General features: G+C 34.0%; 1 protein-coding gene across 1 annotated transcript; it reads right to left on the bottom strand.

Annotated features, from left to right (window-relative positions):
• Nucleotides 1-301: 301 nt before the first annotated feature.
• Nucleotides 302-25,650, bottom strand: LOC114330516 (pupal cuticle protein 20-like). The gene is made up of 4 exons (XM_028279862.2): nt 25,543-25,650; nt 19,138-19,478; nt 15,025-15,279; nt 302-512 (listed from the first exon to the last, which is right to left on the bottom strand). Exons 1-4 carry the CDS (start codon nt 25,570-25,572, stop codon nt 410-412), a joined length of 729 nt encoding a protein of 242 aa, XP_028135663.2. The 5' UTR covers nt 25,573-25,650; the 3' UTR covers nt 302-409.
• Nucleotides 25,651-26,735: the final 1,085 nt, after the last annotated feature.

Here is a 26,735-nt window from a genome sequence, read left to right on the forward strand (position 1 = left end):
AAAAACCGTGAAAGAATGTACTAATTTATTCAGGCGATTTAAACATGTAGGTATTCCTAGTAACAGCACTAAAAATGGAACATTCATTCCGAAAACGTCGATTTAGGCCGAAGGGTTTCTCTTAAGTAAATATACCTTTTATAAAGGATCTTTTAATAAAAAATTTTAAGTTGTGTATAGATTCGCTGATGCAGATTCCAAACTAAAATATGTAATCAGGTCAGGTCAGTCAAGTAATATCAAGATGTTCATTGGGCCCTTAAAATTATTTAGGCAATTAAAATAGAAATAAAAGCAGGTATTATATAAAAATCTATTTATTGCTTGAAAAATATTCTATACTGGCAATTATAAATATATTTTTATAACACCGATTTAAATCAGACTTTTGCTAAAATTTTGATGGTCATTAATATCTGTATCCACTTCCTTCGTAGTTCAGTCCAGATCTGTATTGTCCATCATCGGTGTACCCTCCTCTTGCTTCCTCTAGTCTATTTTGTTCTAATGATCTACCAAAACAAAAAATAAACTTCATGAATTATATATTTTACTATAACTAAATAGGTATTTAGTGTACTATCCCCTCTACTTTGCAATATGTGCTCAGAAGAGGTGTTTAAAGAGGCTCTAGAAGATATCAGTGAAGGCATATCAATTAATTGATGGGAAATAAGCCACAATTTTACTAAAAAATGATTTTATTAACGGTTCTACGTCCAAATCGGATGCCGTTGTCGAAATACAAAAAATATTAATGAATTAAACAAAAACGTTGTTGCTTAGTAAAAAATTCTTCTAATAATTAATTTAAGCTGACTCATTTATATCGGCAATTCAGACGTATATTATACATTTTAAAGTAGAAGACTTTAAAATGATATTGCCAATATTTATGAGTTGCGTTCCTGGGACGACTTTACTGAAAGATAGTTCGTTAGATTACATTAAATCAAAATCACAAAAAAATCATTTTTTTAGTAAAATTGTAGCTTATTTCCCATCAAAACTAGTAATTATAAAAATGCCACAAGAAAATAGCTTCAGAACAATATTAAATAGGTGGAGAGTTCAAAAGAACGGCCCACGAGCCCACAGGGAAGTGTTTTAGCGCCAATGCTTTTCAATATATTATACAGTAAAACCTGTCAATATCGGTCACTAAAAATGACAGAACTATTGGCCGATATAAAAAGGTGGCCGCTAATACCAGGTTTTGTAGTCCACAAATTTTGGTTTGGGGAACTTTAAAACTGGCCGGCTAGTTCAGGTGGCCGGTTTTGACAGGTGGCCGTTACCACAGCTTTTACTGTATTATACAAACGACCAACCACGCCGACTGTAATCAAGCTCTTCCTCTATGCTATCTCGCAATATGTGCTCAAGAAAACAGTTTTGAAGAGGTGGAGGAGAAACTCAAAACTGCCTGAAAAACAATAATTACGGCGTACTACCCGCAGAAAATGCCTGAGACCCAATTCTTCTAAAACCCAAGTTTGTGCCTTCTACCTTTGCGCAAAGGAAGCCAAACGAAAACTCCAAATTGCGTGGTCCGCAGTCAACTTCCTTCCTTTGATTCCCAAAGATTGTGTTACCTATCTCTATGGTCACAATTAAGTCCTATCTTTCTTTTATTTTTTAAATAGTAATTTTTTTATTCTTTTAACCTCTTTTGTTAACTGTTTTTGTTACTACAAAAAATAGAAAAAAAATATTTTAATCTTCAATTTTTGGTCTACAATATGTGTATTTTAGTTTGGCCAACAATCAAGAATATAAAACAAACTGTATTGTTATTAAGGAAGTCAATAATGTGGTATTTATACAAATAAGAATTCCAAATCAACCTCACTTATAAATAGTAGTCTGTAATCCATCATCTAGCAGATGAGTTTTCTACACAATTAAAGAATGGAATTGCGAACTGAAGTAAGAAATGCTATATATTGTTGTAATACGTTTTGCATAATAAATTATTGTTATTACTGTTATTATAATGCAATTAATAATCTGAAATAAATAGGTAGGTGTTCGCTCTTGTTTATTACGAGATGCGGTATTTGCACAATAGATGAGATGAGTGAAAGTTTTTATTCAACTTGTTCTTCGAAGAGCAGGAATACTGTAACACTTTGGAATTTTATTGTTGTGAACTAGAACTAATTTTTTGCGAATAGTTAGTCATTTAATTAAATGTCGACTAAAAATATAAAAACACGAAGATGCAACAAATTAAGCAATAAAACATTTCATATATGATGTTAGATTAGAATGAATAATGCAAGTACAAAGTTAATTAGGTAAGGTGACTCATGATAACTTTCGGGTCGGACATGTTGCTCGAGATAATCCCCAAAAATGGACACAGAGATTAACAAACTGGAGGCCGAGAGAGAGCAGGCAAGGAGTAGGCAGACCGCAGAAGAGGTGGGCAGATGATATCAAACAAGTCGCGGGCAAGCAGTGGATGAGAATTGCCAAGAGTAGAAATCGATGGAAGCAAATGGAAGAGGCCTATGTCCAGCAGTAGACGAACACAGGTTGAAGAAGAAGATGATGATGATCACTTTATGACGACGGTAAAGATAAAAGACTAACAATCAGAGACAGAAGCTGTGCCAATTAAACATGGCGTAAGAAAAGAATGCGTTGTGGATCCTGTCGTCCCCATCTGAGTTATAAGGTGTTTCTTCTTCTTTACGTGCCATCTCCGCGACGAAGGTTGGCAATCATCATTGCTATTCTCACTTTCGACACTGCTGCCCGAAAGAGTTCAGTTGAGCTGCATCCAAACCATTCTCTGAGATTTCTGCGCCTTCCTTGAATCTTTCCCTGCATAATTAATTTTAGGAGTTCATATCTGTCACCACGTGTTATATGACCCAAGTATTGAAGTTTTCTTATTTTGATGGAATCCAGTATCTCCCTGCTGTTCTGTATTCTCCTTAGTACTTCTTCATTGGTTATTCTGTCTGTCCAAGAGATTCTCAGCATTCTTCGATACGTCCACATCTCAAATGCTTCCAATCTATTGAGGCATTGTTTATTGAGAGTCCATATCTCCACACCATACAAAAGAACAGAAAATACATAACATTTTAGTACTCGCTTTCTAAGATCTAGGCTGAGGTCTCTACTACACAATATTTGTTTCATATTAGAAAATGCACTTCTAGCCTTTTCTATTCTAATCCGGATTTCTTTGGTATAATCGTTTGTTTCACTAATATTCGTCCCTAAATAGTTATAATTCTGAACTCGTTCTATCGTCTTATTATTTACGTGTAGATTGATGTTTGTAATATTTTTCTTTGATATAACCATGAATTTCGTTTCCTTTATGTTTAGTGACAGACCAAATTCTTCACTTGTTGCAACAACCTTACTTAAAATTCTTTGTAGATCTGTAATAGTTTCCGCTATTAGTATTGTGTCATCGGCGTATCTAATTTCACATATGGGTAGGCCATTTATTTTTATGCCTGCTACTTCATCTTCTAATGCTTTTTTGAATATTTCTTCTGAGTATGCATTAAACAGTGATGGCGACAAGACACAGCCCTGTCTAACGCCTCTTTTGATTTTTATTTTATTGGTGTTTAAATTATTTATTCTTATGACAGCTTCTTGTTCATAATACAGATTATTTATTATTCTTATATCCCGAGTGTCGATGTTTTTTGTTCTCAGTGGTTTTATTAACGGATTATGTTTCACCGTATCGAATGCCTTGTTATAATCTAGGAAGCAGATATAGATGTCCTGGTTTACATCTAAACATCTCTGTATTAGCACATTTACTGCAAATAATGCTTCTCTGGTTCCTTGAGCATTTCTAAAACCGAATTGAGTTTGTCCAATGTCTTGTTCTCACTTTTTGTATATTCTACGATGAATAATCTTTAGAAATACTTTGAGTATGTGGAACATTAGACTGATGGTACGGTGTTCGCAACATTGTCTGGCGTTTCTCTTTTTCGGTATAGTCACGAATGTTGATAGAAGCCATTCTTTAGGTAATATACCTGTTCTGTATACGATAATTCTACAATTACATGTATATTGCAGTCGGCTATAAGTTGCAATATTTCTGTCGGTATTTCGTCCGGTCCTACAGCTTTCCCAGTTTTCAGTTCTTTAATGGTGTGTTTTACTTCACTTTCTGTTATTTCTGGTCCAGTCTCTTCAACGAAATATTCGTTATCTATTATGCCTCGGTTGTCGTTAAACAGCTGTTCTATATGGTTTGTCCATACCAACAATTTGTTTTCTGTATCCATTACTATGTCTCCCTTTTCATCAACTAGTATATTTTGTTTGTATTCTGGTTTTCTAGTTAATTCTTTTATTTTCCTGTGTACATTAAAGCTGTCATGTTTATGTTGTAGCGTTTCTATTTCATCACATTTTTCTTTTAACCAATTTTCTTTTGCTATGCGAAATTGTCGCCGTATTCGTTTTGTGTTTGCTGGTATAACGATTTATTTTTGTCCTTACATGCTCTTCTTTTGTTCATTAAGTTTAGTATTTCGTCTGTCATCCAATCTTTTTTCTTTTCTTTGGGTTTGCGTAGATACTTTTTTGAAGGTTCTATTAAGTCAGCCTTTATTTTTCCCAGTTTTTGTTGATATTTTCTTCACTGTATTCCCCCTCAATCTGTACGGTGTTTAGACGTTCGTTAATTCTTTCTTTGATATTTTCTCTGATTTCTGGATTTCTTAGTGCACTTGTATCAGTTCTTTCTTCTTTTGCTGTTTTCTCTATTCTTTTCATTTTAATTTTCATGTGAGCTACTAAGAGATTATGATTAGATGATATATCTGCTCCAGGTTGTGTTTTGACTGCTGTAATACTATTCCGATATCTTTCTTTGATCATGATATAATCTACTTGATTTCTCATTATCTGATGTTCATTATCTCTTGGCGATTTCCACGTGTACAAACGTCTATTAGGTAATTCAAAGAACGTGTTTGTAACAATCATATTATTATCTTGGCAGAATTGTATCAACCTATCTCCTCTTTGATTTCTATCACCCAATCCAAAATTTCCCACTACGTTACTTGTGCTACCCTTTCCAATTTTGGCGTTTAGATCACCCATTATTACTGTGACGTCACGTACTTTGGTAGTTCTCAATGCCTCTTGAATTTGTTCATAGAACGATTCCGCGTCTTCGTCATCTTTTTCGGCCGTTGGGGCATAGACTTAAATAAGGTGTTTACGGGATCATAAACAGGATATTAAGTTACTTTACAGAACAAACCATCGGATAACACCAAGCTGGATTCAGACCAGGACTGCCATCTATTGACCAGCTATTCAACGTAAAACAAATTTAATATTAGCTAAAGCCTGGGAACACGACATAGATATCTACCAAATCTTTGTAGATTTTCGACAAGCCTTTGTTAACATAAATAGAAATAAAATATATTTAATTATGCAGGAATTTGGTATACCAAGGAAACTGGTAAAGTTAGTTCAATTAACCATGATTCACACAAAATCTCAAGTACGAGTTCAAAATTAATTGACAGATCCCTTCCAGATAACTTAGAGGATGCTAAACGGCTAAAAGATGCATATGGACTGGCTACGATTCTGTTTATGTATGGAATATGTTAATGTCCGTAAATATAAAAAATTTATTGTTTAATAAGTCTAAGCAGATTGTAATGTATGCAGATGATGCAAACTTGATGGAAAGAACCCCAAGAAACATCGCAGAACTTTATGTACAATAAAACCAATTTGTCTGCAACCGCGAGGAGAAGAAATGATAGGTGTTCGTTTATGCGGTGCAAGTGACCTTAAGGGTTTTTCGCTTACTCTTTTGTTTGAGTATTAAGGAATCTTTCTTGATGGAGCTTGCCACGCTGAGTAGATGAGTTGTGAATTATTTAAAATTCTCTCATCTTAATTTCCTCGGCACCCTGTATGGTTTATAAATTTTTAAAGTCTCAGGAGGTGTAACCAAAGAAAGTATTCCACCTGTTGTCAATCTGGTGGTACGGAGGCGATATTTATTGTCGTTTTCTGCGCTACTTCGATTGATAACTTAGTTTGTTTTTCGGTAGATGGCCCTAGTTCATCCGTGACATTTCTTTCTTTGCAATTCGGGAAGGCCCAAAGCTATGGTAAATGGTTAAAGCGGAGAGAAGAGGATATGGGTTTACTGATGAGGGGAAAAAGATCTCCGAAACCGGTATAGACTCTTCCTGCACTCTCCGCTTTAACCAGAGTATTATGCAGCTGCTGCATTTTCGTTTTGCAAAGAAATTGAGAATGTTTATACACATTTTTAATTCGCTTACTCTTTTGTTTGAGTATTAAGGAATCTTTCTTAATGGAGCTTTGCCACGCTGAGTAGATGAGTTGTGAATTATTTAAAATTCTCTCATCTTAATTTCCTCGGCACCCTGTATGATTTATACATTTTTAAAGTCTCAGGAGGTGTAACCAAAGAAAGTATTCCACCTGTTGTCAATCTGGTGGTACGGAGGCGATATTTATTGTCGTTTTCTGCGCTACTTCGATTGATAACTTAGTTTGTTTTTCGGTAGATGGCCCTAGTTCATCCGTGACATTTCTTTCTTTGCAATTCGGGAAGGCCCAAAGCTATGGTAAATCGTTAAAGCGGAGAGAAGAGGATATGGGCACAGCACAGCATAGAAAACGCAACAGCAGTGACACACTAGTAGGCGGGAAAAGTTCGCGCACTATTACTGCGCAGATCGTCGGCCATTTTGTGCGTAGTACCAGACAATGTAGAAAATCGACAGTGTTGCCGATTTGTACATAATTATCAGATTTACATAACTTTTATGACATTCATATTTTTTAACATAATTTTATACGTATGCCTGTGGGAATTATGTCAATAATTGGGACACAACACAAAATATTGACGATGAATGGCGATTGTATTGTTAATCTTTTGCATAAATTCCAGAAATTATTCAAAAAAAATCTCTTACGGGCAATAAAGTTGGTGACATCGGCAACACTGATGAACCAACACATCACATCATCACCGAGATGTACTACGCGAAAAATGGCGACCCTGTACTTTTCAACTTCAAAGGCGGCATCAGAGAGTGTCCTTGCTGGTTTCGTTTATTATGCTGTGATATGGGTTTACTGATGAGGGGAAAAAGATCTCCGAAACCGGTATAGACTCTTCCTGCACTCTCCGCTTTAACCAGAGTATTATGCAGCTGCTGCATTTTCATTTTGCAAAGAAATTGAGAATGTTTATACACATTTTTAAGGGTTTTTGTTAACTCTGTTTACCTGTAGAGCTGGAAGAAAATGTGACAGAAATATGGTTAGCCTTCGACGTAGATAAAACTAAAGCCCTAAACAAGCAAGCAAGCAACGGAACTTGCAGAATTTGGCAATAGACGACGATAATATTGGGCTAGTAAGGTAAGTGCGTCAAATATTGCCATGCTCCTAATATTGTCACTCCCCATAAATTTATTAATTTGTCCCTTAAGTCACAGATGGCCATATAAGCTCAAATATCGAATTAAAACAACCACTCTAAAAACGTTATGGTGGAACCAGTCAGTATTGGTGTTCACGGCAAAGCAGAGTGTATTTCATGCGATTTGTTTATAAAAACGTGGGAAAACTGTAATGATTGGTATAAGCTTGCTAATACCGATTACAGAAGGGTGAGAACGTTATCAGGTAGGTACATTCAAGTACTTTATTAATCCATATTGTGTTTAAGTAATATAAACGAGAATAAAACATAAATCGCCATTTTTGTTCAGCAGTACCTAGTAATGATCCTAATATTGCCACAAGAGATAGTTCCTAATATTGCCATGGCAATATTTGGAACCTAATATGAAAATTTACTTTTTATTAATAAAAACTTTCTTTTCAACAGAATGCCGAATAGAAAGAGAGCCATGTGGTCTGAGGCGAATCTCGTTGCAGCGTTAGAAGCAATAAGAGCTAGAAGCAGTATAAGCCACGCTTCATTACGATATGAAATATCTCGAACAACACTTGGACTACATTATCGCAGATAAAATTCGGTTAAACGACTTGGAAGGAAAAGTGTTTTAAGTTTTGAACAAGAAAGAGATCTAGTTCGCAGAATTCATAAACTAGCAGAAGTAGTCATTCCAAGAACCAGTGAAATAGTAAGAAGAAGTGTATTTTCGTATGCGATGATAATGAACATTCCTAATCCTTTTTCTGATACATCTAAATTAGCAGGAAGGAAATGGCTGAAATTATTTTTTGCAAGACATCCCTATGTGGCTAGAAGGAAGGCTCAGCAAATGAATCCAGCAAGAGCGCAGACAATGAATCCATTTATTGTAAAGGATTATTTTAAGAAATTGGAATATTCATTAAATTGGAATTGTTTGATAAACCTGGAAACGTTTACAATATGGACGAGAAAGGTTGCCGTCTAACGATCCATAAACAGCAAACCGTATTGGCCAAGAAATGTGCTAAACGTATCCACTTGACAGCGCCTGAACATGGTGAAAATGTTAGTATTGTGGGTTGTGGAAATACCCTGGGGCAAGCCATCCCACAGTTCATTCTTTTCAAAGGGAAGAAATTGAAGCCTGAATGGAATGATCATCTACCACCAGGATCAACTGTAATGATGACACAGAAAGGGAGCATGACAAATGAGGCGTTTATTTCATGACTAGCACATTTTGCAAAGTATAAGAATACAGGACCCACACTCCTGTTATTCGATGGTGCAAAATCGCATCTGAACATAAGTATTGTTGAAGCTGCAGAAAATTATGGTGTTACTTTATTTTGTCTTTCAAGTAACACCACGCATGAACTGCAGCCTATGGATAAAGCAGTCTTCAAAAGTTATGAGTCTTTTTGGGATCAGGAGGTTTTAAATTTTTTGATAACTCAACCTGGGAAAAATTTAATCAAAATGCGATTTGGTGAAATATTTAGTAAAGTTTTGTTAAAAGCGATGACACCAGCTAACATCATCTCTGGGTTCAAAGCAACTGGAATATTTCCTTTTAACCCAGACATCATACCTGAATCAGCATTTGCACCCAGTCTTATAACGCATATTGAAGAAGTGTTATAACCACTAGACGTCGACGATAACAACGTAAAAAAGCCATCAACTTCTACAGTTGATGAAAACGGCCCTGCACAAGTAGAATAAGTAATAAAAAAAAATCAACAAAACGTCTTCGTTTATATAGCGAGTCGTCTCATTCTGAATCAGATTTCAGTGTTCATGATAGTACATCTAATGATATAAACAGCGAAGATGAAAATATGGTACCATTCACTCCCGATAAAAGTTCCAGAAACAGACACTTCTTTTAAAGGTATGGACTTAGTAATTTCACCCCTAATCAAGATAACTGTTACAAAGCGAAAACCAGCAATTAATAGCAAAGCTCAAGAAGTTACGAAGGATTTATTTTCCACAGCGATAGAAAAACCACCCAAAGGTAAAAGTAACAAAGAACCTTCCAAGCAACAAGAAAAATCAAAAGACAAAAACAAAGAACAGGAAGAAAAGAAAAGAAACAAACATCAAAAAGAACAAGACAATCTGAACAAAGAAAATAAAGAAAAGAAAATAAACAAGAATTTAAAAAGTAGTGAATCATGGTTCTCTCATATATGTAATGAAGACCGCCAGGCTGATATGAGATTATGTCTTGCATGTGGCCAATACGTGCATGAAGAGTGTGTGGGTCTTACCGTTGTCTTACTAAACAGATAAGGATAAATTCATATGTCCCAATTGTTCTCAAAAATAGTCAATGTCTCACATTAGTTTTTTAAATGTTAAGGTTCAATATTATTACTTATTTTTATTAACAAAATACCTGTTCCTTTTATTGCCAGTGCTGTGGCAATATTAAGGGTATAGGTTCCAAATATTGCCAGTTGGCAATCGTTTAAAAAAAGAAGAATATATATTTTTTTGATTGTTTAATTTTTATAAATGTTTAGAAATTAGACTATAAACATGTTTGTTACTTGTTTAATAAATTTACAGGTTATTTCAAATAAATTTGTATTTAATAAAAAATAATTAGTCTTAGCATGGCAATATTTAGCTCACTTACCTTAAATCAGCTCACATACGTGAGTGGACATATAACTGAGGACGGGAGTGAGGAGTAGGAAATACGAAAACGGATAATGCTTGCTAACATCGCATACTTCTCTCTGTCTCAGGTGTTTGGATCCAAAGACATCCATAGGGAAGTAAAGTTTAAAATATACAAAACCATCAAACGACCAGCAACATATGGTGTAGAAATATGGACCATGACAGAAAATACATTAAACCTTATTAATACTTTTGAAAGAAAGATATTAAACAGGATATTGGGACCCATTTGGGACAATGGTATATGGAGAATAAGGTTCAACCACGAGTTATATATACCAATATTACAAATAACCCTCTAGCAAATCATGCAAAAATATAAAGATTGCGCTGGACAGGTTACCTTATAAGAATGGTTAATGACAGAATATCTAGTAGAACATTTAGCGGAACTATGGTGGCGTCGGCCAGTAGGAAGACCAAGGAAGAGGTGAGAACTGATACTAGATATATTGAGGGTGGATAACTGGATGAGAGCAGCCAGGGACAGAGATACTTAGAGGCGGATGCTGGAGGAGGCCAAGGCCCAATTTGGGCTGTAGCGGCATGAGAGAGAGGGTATTTGCACAATAGATGAGATGAGTGAAAGTTTTTATTCAACTTGTTCTTCGAAGAGCAGCAGTACTGTAACACTTTGGAATTTTATTGTTGCGAACTAGAACAAATTTTTTTCTACAACCACTATTCAAAGTGCACTTTTCTGCACGGTTTTATATTAGCAAACTTGATATTTTCTCACAGTATAAGATATTTGACATTAGTGTGCAGAAAAGTGACGTTTCTGTGCCGCAAAGTGACGTTTCTGTGCCGCAAAGTTCTTTTCTGTACAGTTGACTACCTCATTCTGAGTAACGTTATATTCTGTTTACATCCGTGGACTACCGCATTCTGAGTAACGTTATATTCTGTTTACATCCGTGGTTAAATTTTAGACAAATATATAACCTATAAGACAATTATTATATTTAACTATAGCATAGAAACTAAATTATGGATGTTACAACTGTTTTATTTTACAATTTTATTCTTATTAAACATTTTATAATTATCAAATAACCAATAAGGATTTAGCAACCTGTGCAAGAGACGTCGAATGAAGTAGGTTTTGTGTAAATCCGTGACTGCATAAATATAATGTCAATAATGTGTAATAATTGTTTAAATTTAAACAAATTAAGGCAGTGCATTAATTTTTTAACTGATTTCTGTGCAATTTATTTAGGTATAAGGAATTTAAATTGATTAGTAGGTATTAATTAAATACAGTTTAAAATTTATCACATAGGTACCTATTATAATTAATCGTCGTTTGGAAATTGTGATTTTTATTTTTAGGAAAAACTGTGCTTGTAGAAAAAGTATAGTGTGAAACACGTGCAGAAAGGTAATTTCTCACTCGTTTGAATTGCGGCACTCGCTTGCGCTCGTACCGCAACTTTTCAAACTCGTGAGAAATTAGTACCTTTCTGCACTTGTTGCACAATATACTATTTGCGAATAGTTAGTCATTTAATCAAATGTCGAGTAAAAATATAAAAACACGAAGATGCGACAAATTAAGAAATAAAACATTTCATATATTATATGATGTTAGATGTTAGATTAGAATGAATAATACAAATACAAAGTCAATTAAGGTAACTCACCATAACATATACAGCGTGATTGATTAGTGTGAGGAAGCTCAGTAGATCTGTTATAGTAAAATTTACAAAAAAAAGTTATTGACAAAAATTGTAGGCAGCTTTAAACTTCACATTTTAAAATTAGTTACAATCTTACAGGGTGTTCCATAAGATGGTGGCAGACCAAACTTATGTTTTTTTTAAATAGAAATCCCTGTATTTTATATTAAACTTGAAATCTGCTTCACTTCTACATCACAACAATGTGAAGTTTTATTATGTTATACTGGGTATTTAAAAAGTTATAACCAATATTACCTGAAAATCGTATCAAGTTTAACTCCCTGTATAATTAAAAAGGAGTATAGGAACATTGATCTATTGCAATCATAGTTTTTTAATAATTATTAAAAATTATAAAATATATTTGTTTTCATAATATTCATTAAATCAAATACAGGGTAAGTCAAAATGCAAGTACATTATTTTCTTGGTAATTTTAAATAGAACACCCTGTATTTTATATCACTATCGAAAAGTACTAATATCGTACTTTAAATTTTATGAAGTACTTTCTCTACATAAAGTTATCAGTTTTCTAGATATTTTTATTTTTCCATTAAAGTATTAATTTGGTAGATACTTTAACGTTTACCAATAATTATTGTGAGTTGGCCATGATTGATTTGTCACATGTACAGATTTGTCAATTCAGTAACGAAATAACGACACAGAAAAGAAAACAATTTATTTTAAACAAAATTTATAAAAAATAACCGACGGAAAATTAAAAAAAAATAACAACACAGAAAAATAAAAAACAACAGTAATTTTAACTTATCTTACTTAAGTAAGGTGTTCAAAATGACCTCCCAAAATATCTATGCATACTTGAAAGCGGTCATTGAAAGAGTTGCGTACATTACTAAGCATTTGTAAAGAAATATTTTGAAATGCAATTCGGATTCTATTTTTCATATAATCCCTTGTTGTTGGAGGTATTTTATATACTTCGTTCTTAACGTAACCCCAAAAAAATGAGTCCATTTTATTGAAGTCTGGTGACCTTTGGGGCCACCTTACCGGTCCATCCCTTCCGATCCATCTTTCACCAAACTGATCATTAAGTTCACCACGTATTAATTCGTTGTGGTGCGCAGGAGCACCGTCATGTAAAAACCACATTTGTTCACGTATATTAAGTGGAACCTCTTCTAATAATATCGGTAACTGATTTACGACAAAATCTAAATAAATCTCACCATTTAAGTTATCTTCAAAAAAATATGGTCCTACTATGGTTACCGACGATACCTCTCCACACATTTAGAGACCATCTTGTTTGACTATGTGTTACTATGTGGTATGGATTACTTGTTGAATAGTAGTGAAAGTTATGCGTCTTAACAGAACCGTTTCGATGGAATGTAGCTTCATCACCAAATAGGACATAATCAAAAAAATATCCGCTCATTAATTTTTTCCAAGGCCCATTCGTAAAATACTATTCGTTTCTGAAACTCATCATTATTTAATTGTTGGTGCTTTTGAATATGATAAGGGTGCATCTTGTTTTTAGATAGAATGTTTTAAACTCTAACTAAGTTCTTGTTCATTGGAAATACTCCTTATACTTGTGTGTGGGTTTTCTGTAACTGCCATCAACACACTCATTTCGTTTTCCTCTGTCACACTAGTTTTTGTTCGTTCATGTTTTTCATAATTCACTGAACCAGTGCGGTTAAATCGATCTTTCAATTTTTCAAATGTATCTTGTCTAGGTTGCCGCCTATCTGGAAACCGATCTTGATAAATCCTAGCTGATAGTAATGAATTTTTATTGCATTCCCCCAAAATCCAGATCATATCTACCGTTTCATCAGTAGTAACATTCATTATTGCTAATATAAATTGAATTAATTACTGAATTACTAAATAATAATTGTTGCTAATTTACGATGTATCCCAATACTGAATTAATAAACAATAATGCCAAACTGTCAGTTTCTGACAGATCAATCATGGCCAACTCACAATAATTATTGGTAAACGTTAAAATATCCACCAAATTATTACTTTGATGGAAAAATAAAAATATCTAGAAAACTGATAACTTTAGGTATAGGGAGTACTTCATAAAATTTGAAGTACGATAGTAGTACTTTTCGATAGAGATATAAAATACAGGGTGTTCTATTTAAAATTACCAAGAAAATAATGTACTTGCATTTTGACTTACCCTGTATTTGATTTAACGAATATTATGAAAACAAATATGTTTTATAATTTTTAACAATTATTAAAAAACTATGGTTGCAATAGATCAATGTTTCTATACTCCTTTTTAATTATACAGTTAAACTTGATACGATTTTCAGGTAACATTGGTTATAACTTTTTAAATACCCGCTATAACATAATAAAACTTTACATTGTTGTAATGCGGAAGTGAAGCAGATTTCAAATTTAAAATAAAATACAAGGTATTCCATTTAAAAAAACATAAGTTTGGTCTGCCACCATCATATGGAACACCCTGTAAGACTGTAACTAATTTTAAAATGTGGAGTTTAAAGCTGCCTACAATTTTTGTTAATAACTTTTTTTTGGAATTTTTACTATAACAGATCTACTGAGCTTCCTCACACTAATCAATCACCCTGTATATGAGAACAGTAAAGATTCCTATTAAAAGTCCTACTAAAAGTCGTACATTATCGAATCTATAGAAAGTGCCAAACAATCATCGAAGACGATCAGTTTGGATGCAGAGCGGGCATAGGAACCAGAGAAGCCCTTCAGACACCCTGAGAAACTTTTCAGTTTACTAGTTCTCGCCCAAAAATGCTACAACCAACAGAAAGATATATTTATATGCTTTATAGATTTCGAAAAAGCATTTGATAGAGACACAACCTCGACACGACACGACTTCGAAAAAGCATTTGTAAACACCACCTAATACTATTAAAACGTTTGCCTAAAGTCGATTCAGATGGAACATACATGTTCTTCTTCTTCTAGTGCCGACTCCACTAATAAAGGTTGAATATAACCATTGCCCATTGGTCTTTATCTTCTGCTTTTCTTAAAAGCGTCTGTGTGTTTATCCCGGTAGAGTCACGAATATTTTTCAGCCAAGATATTTGTCGTCTACAAGGACCACTTTTTTTTCGATTTTACCCTTCATAATCAGCTGTAGATAGAGAATGATAAAGAGAATAATGACTATCGTTTAAATATTACCTTAGAATAGCATCTGGTATAGGTGGAGGCGTGGGAAGATGCGCTCCTACAGGCCTAAAACCATTTTCGTCAGCAGTATACTGCAAACTTATTCTTTGACCATCCGGAGCCGTGTACGAAAAACCTCCTTCGGCTTGTTGTGTACCCTCTGGACCTAGAGGTTTGAGAAATCCTCTTTCTTCTGCTACAATTCCATTGCCAGTTTCATATAAGTAGTTATAAGATCCGTCACCTCTATTTGGATTGTTCTCATACCTAAAATTAAGATGCAGTTATTGGAATAATAGTGCATTCGATCAATAGTCTAAACTAATGAAAGTGAAAAAAAGAGTCATCATTTGGCCCAGGGGCGTAACAGAGGCCCCCGCAGCATGAAGCTTGCGGGGGGGCCCCAATCGATTTGAGGCCCTAACTTGTCGTCTGATATTATGTAAAAATCTGTTATTGGTATATTATTTTACGTTCTGTGTTTAAATTTAAGTGTTATTTTACGTTGTGTGTTTACCTTTTTAAATAGACATGTTCATGTCATGTAGACATGGCAAGTGAATAATCTCATATCTATAAACTTAATCTTTTCCGGTCTCACGAATTTTTATGGTAACGGCAATAAACTATATTGCTTTGTACGTGACCATTGAAAGATTTGAGAATTGCAATTTGCCGAATTTCAGAACAATATTTCTAAATCTAGAAATGGGTTCTCTCTTTACATCTAGTATTTCGATACAATTATCGGCAGTAGTTTCCAGAGGCGTAACAGAGGCCCCCGTAGCATGGGCTATCAATATTGCGTCGTCTTCCTAACAGAGTATTTTTACTTCTTTGTTTCCCACTCTGTATCCTCTTCCTTTGTTCAAGCTGTTGGCGATCTCATTTATGATTAAATTGAAGATAATTGGGCCCAATGAGTCCCCTGCCTTATTCCGTTGCCTATGTCTATAGATTCTGTAAGTTGTCCCTCTATTCTACAGGAACTTCTCTATTATACAGAAGATGGATTAGGTACATGTTTGACTCTTGAAGCTTGCGGGGGCCCAGTATGCCAGGGGCTCCATCTTGTCGTCTAAGATATGTAAAAATGTGTCATTTTTATATAATTATCGGCATAAGTACATACGCAACGTTTTTTAAGCAGTGTAGTATTGAAAATAAAGTTGTCCATCAGATAGATATGTATTAATAAAATTGTAGATATATTCGCTGATAGTAGTACACGAAGAAAGTTGTTCGTCTCATCAATAATACTATAAAATATTGTAATCATTTATTAATTTTTGTGCTTTTTTATTCTATACCAGTAAATATGGAAAATGTAAGTTGTCATAAAGAGTGCATGAATACATTAACAGCCCAGTAAATGACCGTTTTGGAGTGTAATTATCAGCGTCACGACGGATTTGCTTGACAATTTTGATTTTGGTTCTACTTACCCTCCACTTGGGGGAGTGAAAAACATATGTTTAAAATAAGTCCGGAAACGGTTAAATTGACTAATTATAAGCAATAGTCCAGTACATCGTCCGTTTTGGAAGATGATTACAAAAGTCTTAAAAATGGTTTTAACTGCTTCGTTTGAACGAGTCTACCACTTTCTGAAAAATTTCAGAGTGCATGTTGGGCGCGTTTCCGCGGATTTGTCGGACAAGATATCGACAATCTTTATTGTTTAAATATAAGTACTTTAAATTGAAAATTGAGGGTTTTCTTAAAATCTTCTTCTGAAAATTAAGACTTGCTCAAACGAAGCCATTTTTAAGACTTTTCTAATCATCTTCCAAAAAAGACGGTGTACTACTGTGGACTACAACTTTTGTTGTATATTTTTAACAAAAAAAAAACACGTTTTAGGCGGTGATTCGCAAATAACTCAAAAATTTTTATCAAATAAAATATCATCAAAAAAATATTTTTAGCAAAAATGTAGCTTATAAAAAACAAAAAAAAATGGTCTATTCATGAAGTCAATCGCCACAGTAAAAGCAAAGTTAAAGCTCATGAAAAATTGTTCTTATTCGTCCAATTCCAAATCGAATATTTCAACATAAAATAACCAAAATAAAGTACTTTTCGGGGAAAACTCAATAAAATATTTTTCAATTTAAAAAAAGCTTTATTTTTTATAAAACTATCTAGGATCAAAACTAATCGAGTTAAGCTCAAAATAAAGTTGGCCCACTTGTTTTGGTAAAAAAAATAAAATAAAATAGTTAGCGCTTTACCATTTACTTTATATATGTATTGTTTATATGATCTGTAAGTTTGACCGGTTCAAAGTTTTTATTTACGGTTTATTTTGTAAATATTATGGTTTTATTTTGTTATTAACACAAAAATTGGTTAAGATATGGCTATTCAAAATTTACATACACTCGTGATTAGTGACTCGTTCAAAAATAAGGTCTTTGGACCAGTGAAACTTACAGATCATATAAAAAAAGTTAAGTAAGTTATAAAGCGGTAATGATTAGTTTAATTTGGGGTGCTAAAATAGGGAGAGACTTTCACGATTTTTTAGCAAAACAAGTTGTTAACTTTATTTTGAGTGTAACTCGCTTTTCCCGAAGTTTTTCCCGAAAAGTGCTTTATTTTTTGGTTATTTCACGTTGAAATATTCGATTTGGAATTTGAAAAATAAGAAGAATTTTTTCATAGGTCACAACTTTGGTTTTACTGGGCCGATAGACATCATTTGTTATAAGCTACATTTTTGCTAAGAATATTTTTTAGATCAAATTCTTTTTGAGTTATTTGCGTAAAACCGATTGAAAATGTGGTTTTCTTGTTGAACTATAAACATTTTCACCCGCAAATAATTAAAAAAGTATTGACTTGATCACTTCGGCGGTGACACTGAAAATTATACGGAATCTCCGTATTTCACGCTCATTTACTAGCCTATCACATATACGTTTTTGTTACACAAGTCGTATTTAGTAACTTTTTAAAGTGGGCCCCATTTTCAATTCTGCGGGGGGCCCCGACGTAGTTTGTTACGCCACTGATTTGGCCCCAAAACTTCACTATCGTGTCGACGAACGCTTCTCATGTCTTCGCTTGGTCTCCTTTCCAATAACCTCTTTGTCCATCGCCCATCTGTCATATTAACTATGTGTCCTGCCAATCTCCATGATAGTCTGGTTATCCTTTCGATATCGTCATCCACCTTGGTTCTTCTCCTGATCTCATCGTTGTTTATTTTGTCTCGCAGAGTTATTCTTAACATGGATCGCTTCATCCTTCTCTGTGTGACTCTCAGTTTGATAGCCGAGGCTTTTGTTAAGGTAAATGTTTCTGCTCAGTATGCTAACACTGGGAGAGCGCATTAATCAAATGCTTTTCTCTTCATGCATGTGGGCAGCTCACTCGTAAAAGTTTTTCTCAGTTTTCCATATGCTGTCCACCCAAGACCGATTCTTTTCTTTAGTTTATGGGTTTAACTTATTAAAAAATCCACGAGGAAAATAAACTTCCTGTAGCTGGCTGTATACCATAAATCACAAAAATACTAGATTTGTTGTAAAAGGTATATTTTAAAATACCCTAAATAAGGGTCACATTAAGACAAAACGTTTTCGGATTAAGAAATCCATCATCAGTGTTCTAAAATCCAAAAATAGCATGCCTTAGCCACCAAAATGTGTTTGGTAAAAACCCTTTAAATATGAACGATTATGTTACGTTACATATTTATATAATGGTTAAATGATGTTCCAGATGTGCCTGGATGTTACCCAGGGCAACACAGGACTCTTCCCAGGTGGTTGGAATTTTTTTTGGAGAAATAAAACCTCACATATTGGATTTCAATGGCCCATTTTTTTAAAAATATACCTTTTACAACAAATCTAGTATTTTTGTAATTTATTAAACTTATTATACTATTATAATTTTGAACTTAAATTTATTTTAATATCTTAGAAATAAAGGCAAAGAAAGCAAGGCAAAATACAAGCATTAATATTTTGTATTTTGACAACGACATCCGATGTGGTCGTCGAAACGTTAATAAAATCATTTTTTTTAGTTAAATTGTGGCTTATTTCCCATTTAGAATAGTTGATTACAAAAATGCCACAAGGAAATAGCTTCAGAACAACAACAAGCATTTACCTTAAAATAGGAATTTGTGGTCCACCTCTGTAACCATCATAGTAACCCCCATAATATCCTCTGCCTCCGAAGGCACCTCCTGATCCACCAGCAAGTGGTGCTCCAGGGCCACCAGCAAATGGTGCTCCAGGGCCACCAGCAAATGGTGCTCCAGGGGCACCCGCAAATGGTGCTCCTGGTACTACTGGACCTCCCGCGAATGGAGCTCCTACACCTCCGAATGTTCCTAACGCTCTGCCAAATGGTCCTATTCCAGGCGTGTATCTTCCCACCGTAGGAGGGAGGTAGCCAGAATCCAATCGTCCTCCAAGGACCACGCTCACTAAACTGGTAAGAAGTATCTGCGGATAAATTAAAAAGTGATTTAAGTATATAAATGCTACATTTTGTGTATTATTGTCATGGTAAGATTTCTACTGAATGTTCCAAAAGATTATTTGCTTGAACTTATATCATTTCTGTTGATCTGAACCTATATTTTTTACTTTCTTGAGTTTCATGCCTTACTGAGCCCTCCTTCCTTTTGCAAAAATAGGGAAAATCTCAGTCGTTGGCTGTATACCATAGTTTAAAAAAACTTACAACAAACAGTACCATACAATAACTACCATAATCCACGAGTGGTAAAAAAAAAACAAAATAAAAAAGAGAAGCACCGAAGAACGCAAATATATGAATATCTTTTAAGAAAACAGCGGAGTCAAATAAAAGAACTGATAAAGAACTAGTCCGAAAAATCTGGAACATGGCCCGAATTACAAAGTCGTGTCTCGGCGTCCCGGGTAAGGCTTCCGGGCCATCCGAATTTTGGTATAATTTTTTTTTGGTAAAAACCACGTAAAAAACATGGGACGAAAGAAAGTCGACAATTTCTAGAGTGTAATACTAATATGTACCAATATTACATCCAAAACGCATGCATTTTATATCGTGGTACCTATTATAGTTCTACGAAAACTCAACCTGTGGACTTTCTTCGTTTCTGTGTTTTAATTATCTTCTTTTTAAAAGACGATTTAAAAGCAATAACAATTCATGTAAGTATACGCATGAATCTGCTGTCATTACAACCAAGTGTGGCTTAATCCTCTCAAAATAGTTATTTATGAACAGTCCGTGAAGTATGCTTCTTGCGAACGCACGCGGAGCGAGTGATCTACATCGCGTAAGTTCGCAAAAAGTACTTCACGCACAGTTTCATACAATATTTTATCTACGATAAATAAATAAAAAACTGTAACTCTTCGACACTGGAATTCATTTCTATTCTACAATTTTTAGAACTTTGTCATTTAAAATTCTAACTTCTTTCAAACCACAAAACTGTCAAAACTTTTGTTGTAATTTATTGCTCACACGTCATCACCATGACAACGAGAAAGTTAAGGATATTTGATTATATGAAAGTGTGCCAATAAACAGTGCCAAAAAGTAAATCCCATTTAAAATACATTGTTACTTAACGCACAGCTTAAATCCTTCACGCACTGCTATCTATAATGGCAGTTTTCACAAACTAAAAACTTATACATAACTATTTTTATAGAGATAGAGTAGATAAATATCATTGTCAACATAAAAATGCCAAATAATCAATAAAATCATGATATTACATTTCTATATTAAAAAAAGGCCCGATTTTTATTGAAAAGTTCCGAATGTCAGGTATTTTTTTCAGGTTTGTCCCGATTTCGACTGAATTGAAGTTAGACACACTATATATAGGATGTGTGGATGTCTTTTCTCACAAACATATCAGATAAAAAAGAAAGATATATTAAGGGGCCACAATGCGTAGAAATAAACAAACCGAGGCACGTTGAACGTTACGAGGAGCACTCCCGAATCATGATTTATGTAAATCATGATTTGGGAGTGCTCCCCGTAACATTCAACGTATCTTGGTTTGTTTATCTCTAGTGCATCTTTATTGTATTGTGATTACAGTATAATTGTATAAACTAGAATATAAATATGCTTTGGCACTAAAAAGTGAACAATTTTATGGACAAAACTTCCAAAGAATCAGAAAATAAAAATAACAATTTCAATTTTGTTATGAATCGTCAATATTAAAAAAAAAATAAAAGATAACAAAATAAAACAAAACAATCTAGTGCAAAATTTAAATAAATTGCAAATTGAATAATACAACCTTACCCACTAATAAGTTTAAGCTGCTGCATATAATATGTATTATATCCAAATATAGATAAAAAGTACTTGTACATAAAAGTACTGTAATTTCTTAGTTATTCATTAAGAAACTCTTCCACTGAATAATATGGTCTTTCAGATAGGTAAACTTTTGTCATTTTACGGAACTTAGAGAAAGATGTTGCAGATTTAAGTTGGAAAGGGAGATGGTTGTCTAGTTTTTTTTGCAGAATATAATATATGTAGATTTCTTTACTAACTCAGTGGACGGAATCGGTAAATAGACATCAAAGGTTGAATTTCTAGTGGAGTAGTTATGATTGGGTCTTATTAATATATAATGAAGGAAGTGTTAAAATTTCGTGATCTTTGAAGTAGCTTCTCTAATGTGTTGTTCTTCTGAGGTCAAATAGATATCGTACCTATTGCTATTGCTATTTTTTGTAGTTTAAAAATAACATCGGATTGGGCAGCTTTACTATAACTCTAAAAAGGAAGAACATATCCAAGATGAGATTCGAACAAAGAAAAATATGTTATTTTAAAAGATGTTACATTGATTTCCTTCGAAACAGATCTTATTGAATAGCAAGATGAGGCTAGTTTCTTACTTAACACATCGATATGAAGGGACCATTTATGGTTGGTGTCTAAAAAATACCAAGAAATTTGAATCAACGGTAGTGATTTGGCTGTTATTAAGGGTTGAAGAGCTCCTTTATAGGATAATGCTATCATCTTATCCACGTTAAAAGAGAGTAATTTAGACTGACCAGGTTTTTATTGTAAGTCGATCAGATGTTATAGCTGCATGAAGAGTTGCAATATTAGTCTTAGTCTTGACATATTATGCCCTGGCAAGATAGGTCCGTTTAAAAAAATAAATTAAAACTAATTTGGCCCTAGATAATAAATAATTTATTCCTTATTATTATACGTAATATGTCCATTAGGCAATATTCCAAAAGATTGGCTAGGTACAAAATTTATTACGTTACCATAGAAACGGGGAGCGATTGGCCAATAGCGCAGTCAATGAGGGTATTTGGCTCCGAATTTCATCCTACTACATCGATTTACTTGATATTTTCACAGTAAATAGGAAATAGCTCAAGAAACAAAGTCTTCCCTATGCCGATGTGCGCTTTTATCTTGGGGGTGGTTCCCACCCCTTCTCGGGGGTGAAAAATGTTTTGGTTAAAATAGCCACGGAAGAGGCTAGACAACCTAATTTTAAGCAAAAACTGTTCTATAATTATTTTTTGAAAACTCAATACTTTTTGAGTTATTCGTGGTTGAAAATTGGCCATTTTTATTGAAAAATGACACCCTTTCGAACGGATTTTTGCGAATACCTTAAAAACTGTGCATCTAACAAAAAAACTATATAAAATATTTCTGTAGGTTATAAAAAAACAAAGAGATTCGTTCCTTCATAAATCTTCTAGTTAAAATACAAAGAGGGATATGGTAGGTAAGAAAAGTTTGTTTTTTTGCTGCATGCTCAAATCGGTATATTCAGCTTGAAATAACAGAGAAACTGTCGATTTTAGGTGTATAATGATACTAATAACTTTTGTAGTGCTTGAAAAGACCTTTAAAAAGAGCAATACTAAATGTCGATTACATTCAAACTAAGCGAGATATTCTGCAAAAAATTGATGACTAATGTATTTTAAAAAGAAAGGAGAAGTATATTTTTAACCCCTCATCCATCAGAATTTAAATACATACTTTTCTTTCTGCAATACTTTTTATTATAGTGTTATTTCTATGTTCAAAAAGTTGGACTGGATTAAAATAAATGGTTTTTGAAAATAAGATCAAATTACAGAGCGCATTTTTAAATTTTCTTAAAAATCATCTTTTCCTCCATGTAACTCGAAAAAGATAAGAGATACGAAAAAAAGATACTACACAAAAATGTAGGGCTTTTTTATTTACAAATTTTCTTTTTATTTTACATTACTGTATTTCTTATCATGTTCACGTTACATGGAGAAAAAGAAGATTTTTAAGAAAATTTAAAAATGCTCTGTATAATTTGATCTTTTTTTTTAAACCATTCATTTTAAACCCGTCCAACTTTTTGAACATACATAGAAATAACACTATAGTAAAAGGTATTGTGGAAGGAAAACGATTCATTTACATTTTGGTGGATGGGGGTTAAAATTACTTCTCATTTTTTCTTAAAATACATTAGTTATCATGTTTTTTGCAGCATATGTCGCTTAGTTTTAATGTAATGGACCTTTACTATAGCTCATTTTAAAGGTCTTTTCAAGCACTACAAAAGATATTAGTAGCATTATACACCTAAAGTTTCTCTGTTATTTCAAGTTGAATACACCAATTTGAGAATGTACCAAAAAACAAACTATTTCACCTACCATATCTCTTTTTGTATTATAACTAGAAGATTTATGAAGGCAAGTATCTCTTTGTCTTTTTATAGCCTACAAAAATGTTTAATATAGTTTTTTGGTTAGATGCATAGTTTTTAAGGTATTCGCAAAAAACCGTTCGAAAAGGTATTATGTTTCAATTAAAATGGCCAATTTTCAACCACGAATATCTCAAAAAGTATCGAATTTCAAAAAAAAAATATAGAACAGTTTTTGCTTAGAATTAAGATCTCTATCGAATTCCGTAGTAATTTTAACCAAAAAATTTTCTACCCCTAAAGAGGGGTGGGAACCACCCCCAAGATAAATGCACACATCGGCATAGGGTAGACTTTGAATTAGGAGGTAAGTAGAGGCTAGGCCCAAAATTTCATTAAAATCCATGCAGTAGGATAGAATTCGGAGGTAATATCCTATTCTTGCTCCCATTGACTGGGGTATAATAGGTCTACATTAAAACTTTTTCTTAAAATTATACATTGCAGAATATACAAACAAGCTATGCTAAGAAAGAATACAAGTCACACAGTTTGGATTCACGAAAGGCGTTGGTACGAGAGATGCACTGTTTAGTCTACAGGTATTATTCCAAAGATGCATAGATATGCCTTGAGATATTTACACCTGCTTTGTGGACTATTAAAAAGAATTTGATGCAGTTCAACACCGAAAAATGATGAATGTTCTAACAAAACGCCAAATGGACGATAAAGATCGGCGCGCGGCGTGTAATACAAAATTTATACCGGAACCAACCAGCCACAATAAGAACAAATCTTGGAGATGAAGTGACGAAAGCGGTCCAGATTCTGCGAAGCGTTAGACAAGGATGTATATTTTCACCTATAATATTTAACCTATATTCAGAAGAAATATTTAGTGAAACCTTGGAAAATTGTGAACATGGAATACTCCTAAATTAAGATCACATTAACAACATCTGCTATGCAGACGACACCGTTATTTTTGTAGACAGTTTGAAAAGTTTACAGCAACTCATAAACAAAATAAATGAAGTAAGCGAAAGATTTGGACTACAAGTGAACATATCAAAAACTATATTTATGGCCATCAGCAAAAATAAAATTAGAGACCTGCAACTGCTTGTCAAGAATACAGCAGTGGACCGAGTAAAATAGTATACCTATCTTGAAACAATAGTAAACGAACAATGGGATCATTCACAAAAATTAAATTGTAGAACAAAGAAGGCTAGGAGTGCATTCAACAACATGGCCAAACTCTTTAAAAGCCACAACCTTAATCTGGAGATAAAAGTAAGGCTCCTACGATGTTATATCTTCTCAATATTGTACTACGGAGTTGAATCCTGGACACTCATTGAAGCGATGGAGAAAAAACTTGAAGCCTTTGAGATGTGGCTATACAGGCGAATCCTAAGGATATCATAGACGGACAAGATATCCAACTAAACCAACTAAATGAAGAATGGGGAAAGAAAGAGAAGTGATGTTTACAATTAAAAAGAGAAAGAATATCTCGGACACATAATGAGAAATGGCACTAAATACAAATTAGTGAAAATAATCTTCCAAGGCAAAGTATTCGGAAGGCGAGGTATAGGGAGAACAAGAATATCATGGTAAAAGAACCTGTGGAAATGGTTCTCCGCAACAATAACTAATCTATTTAAAGCATCAGTTAATAAAATAATTATAGCCAGAATGATCGCCAATATTCGAAACGAATACGCACCAAAAGAAGAAGAAGAATATGACCATTACTTAAATAATAAAATATAGTAAAAATTAAAATTTTCCAAATTTGTGAAATAATATAATAGTTCACTATTAGAAAATAAATCTGTTTAGGTACTTACCAATTTCATGTTGTAAAATGTAAACCACATTTGATCTTGTTACAATGTATTATTACCTATTTATAGGTAATTTTGAAGTGTTGCATTTGAAGAAAACAATTTAAAAAGAGGCGCCTCTTGGTCTCCCCACTTTGTGACCCATCTCTGACCCCTAGCTAAATTATCCATAATTTAGAGATGGTGGTAACCGTTACTTCCTATTCTTGGGAGTTTTCAATAATGTATGCATCGTGTTATACAAAATCGTATACCCTAATGTGTTTTTTAAAAGTTATTTTAGGTATATGATATAACTACCCTGTTATTATGACTAAGCAATAATATGGGTGTGCACTTTTCTCAGGTCATGTAATATCGACGAATGTCATGTAATAAGACTTAAGGATAATTTCAACTCTCTACCAAGAACAAAAGGCTAAAATTAGAATAAAAAGCGAAACACCAGGAAAATCAAAATCGAGAAGGGCGTAAGACAGGGATCTGTCCAGTCACCTTTGCTCTCCATCGTTTACTCTGAGAAGATATTTAAGAAAGCTTTGGAAGGCACCTCGGATGGTATAATCATAAACGGGCAATGTATAAATAACCTGCGATACGCTGATGACACACAACGCAGAATCCTGCGTGGAGCAAACTACAAAGCCTGGAGATTTCCCTCTAACGAAATCCATAACATCTGAAATATCCCCACTATTATCGAGAGAATAAACTCTCTGAACAGGAACTTCACAGCTAAAGTCATCAACGGTTCCCTCTCCGACACCCAACAATCTCTGAAATGTTCCTGTTCCTCTCTCGGCCACATACTCTGCCGCCGAAAGCCCAAACGGAAAAAACTTCACCCACCGTCTGCTCTAATGCAAACATGCATTGACGATCTCACGGCAGAGTACGAAGAAATCCTCGAGGCTACACCGCTAGCCTATCGCACCCTCCTTATCTGATCCTTATCGTTTCCCCGAACAGGGAGAAGTTGGTTTTTTGCGGTTTTCCAACTTCATAGCACAATTATACCTGTTCACCCGAGAAATAGCCGCAACTATTTCTCACACACACTCACTAGAACGCTCACTGACCATGCAATGCCCAAAACTACCGCCTGCATGGACAGTACACACATAAGTCATCTCTGGAAAGAACACCATCTTCCAATCCACACTCTCTTCTCTGGTTTCTAATGGACAGCTGGAAAA

Source organism: Diabrotica virgifera, chromosome 3 (genome assembly GCF_917563875.1).
Source record: "Diabrotica virgifera virgifera chromosome 3, PGI_DIABVI_V3a".
NCBI classification, from domain to species: Eukaryota; Metazoa; Arthropoda; class Insecta; order Coleoptera; family Chrysomelidae; genus Diabrotica; species Diabrotica virgifera.

Coding starts and splice junctions, on each gene's coding strand:
- LOC114330516 (XM_028279862.2), bottom strand. CDS start 25,572: ATGTGGTTTACATTTTACAACATGAAATTG. Junction 19,479..25,542: donor CATTTTACAACATGAAATTG/GTAAGTACCTAA, acceptor ATTTATCCGCAG/ATACTTCTTACCAGTTTAGT. Junction 513..15,024: donor ATACCAGATGCTATTCTAAG/GTAATATTTAAA, acceptor TTGTTTTGGTAG/ATCATTAGAACAAAATAGAC.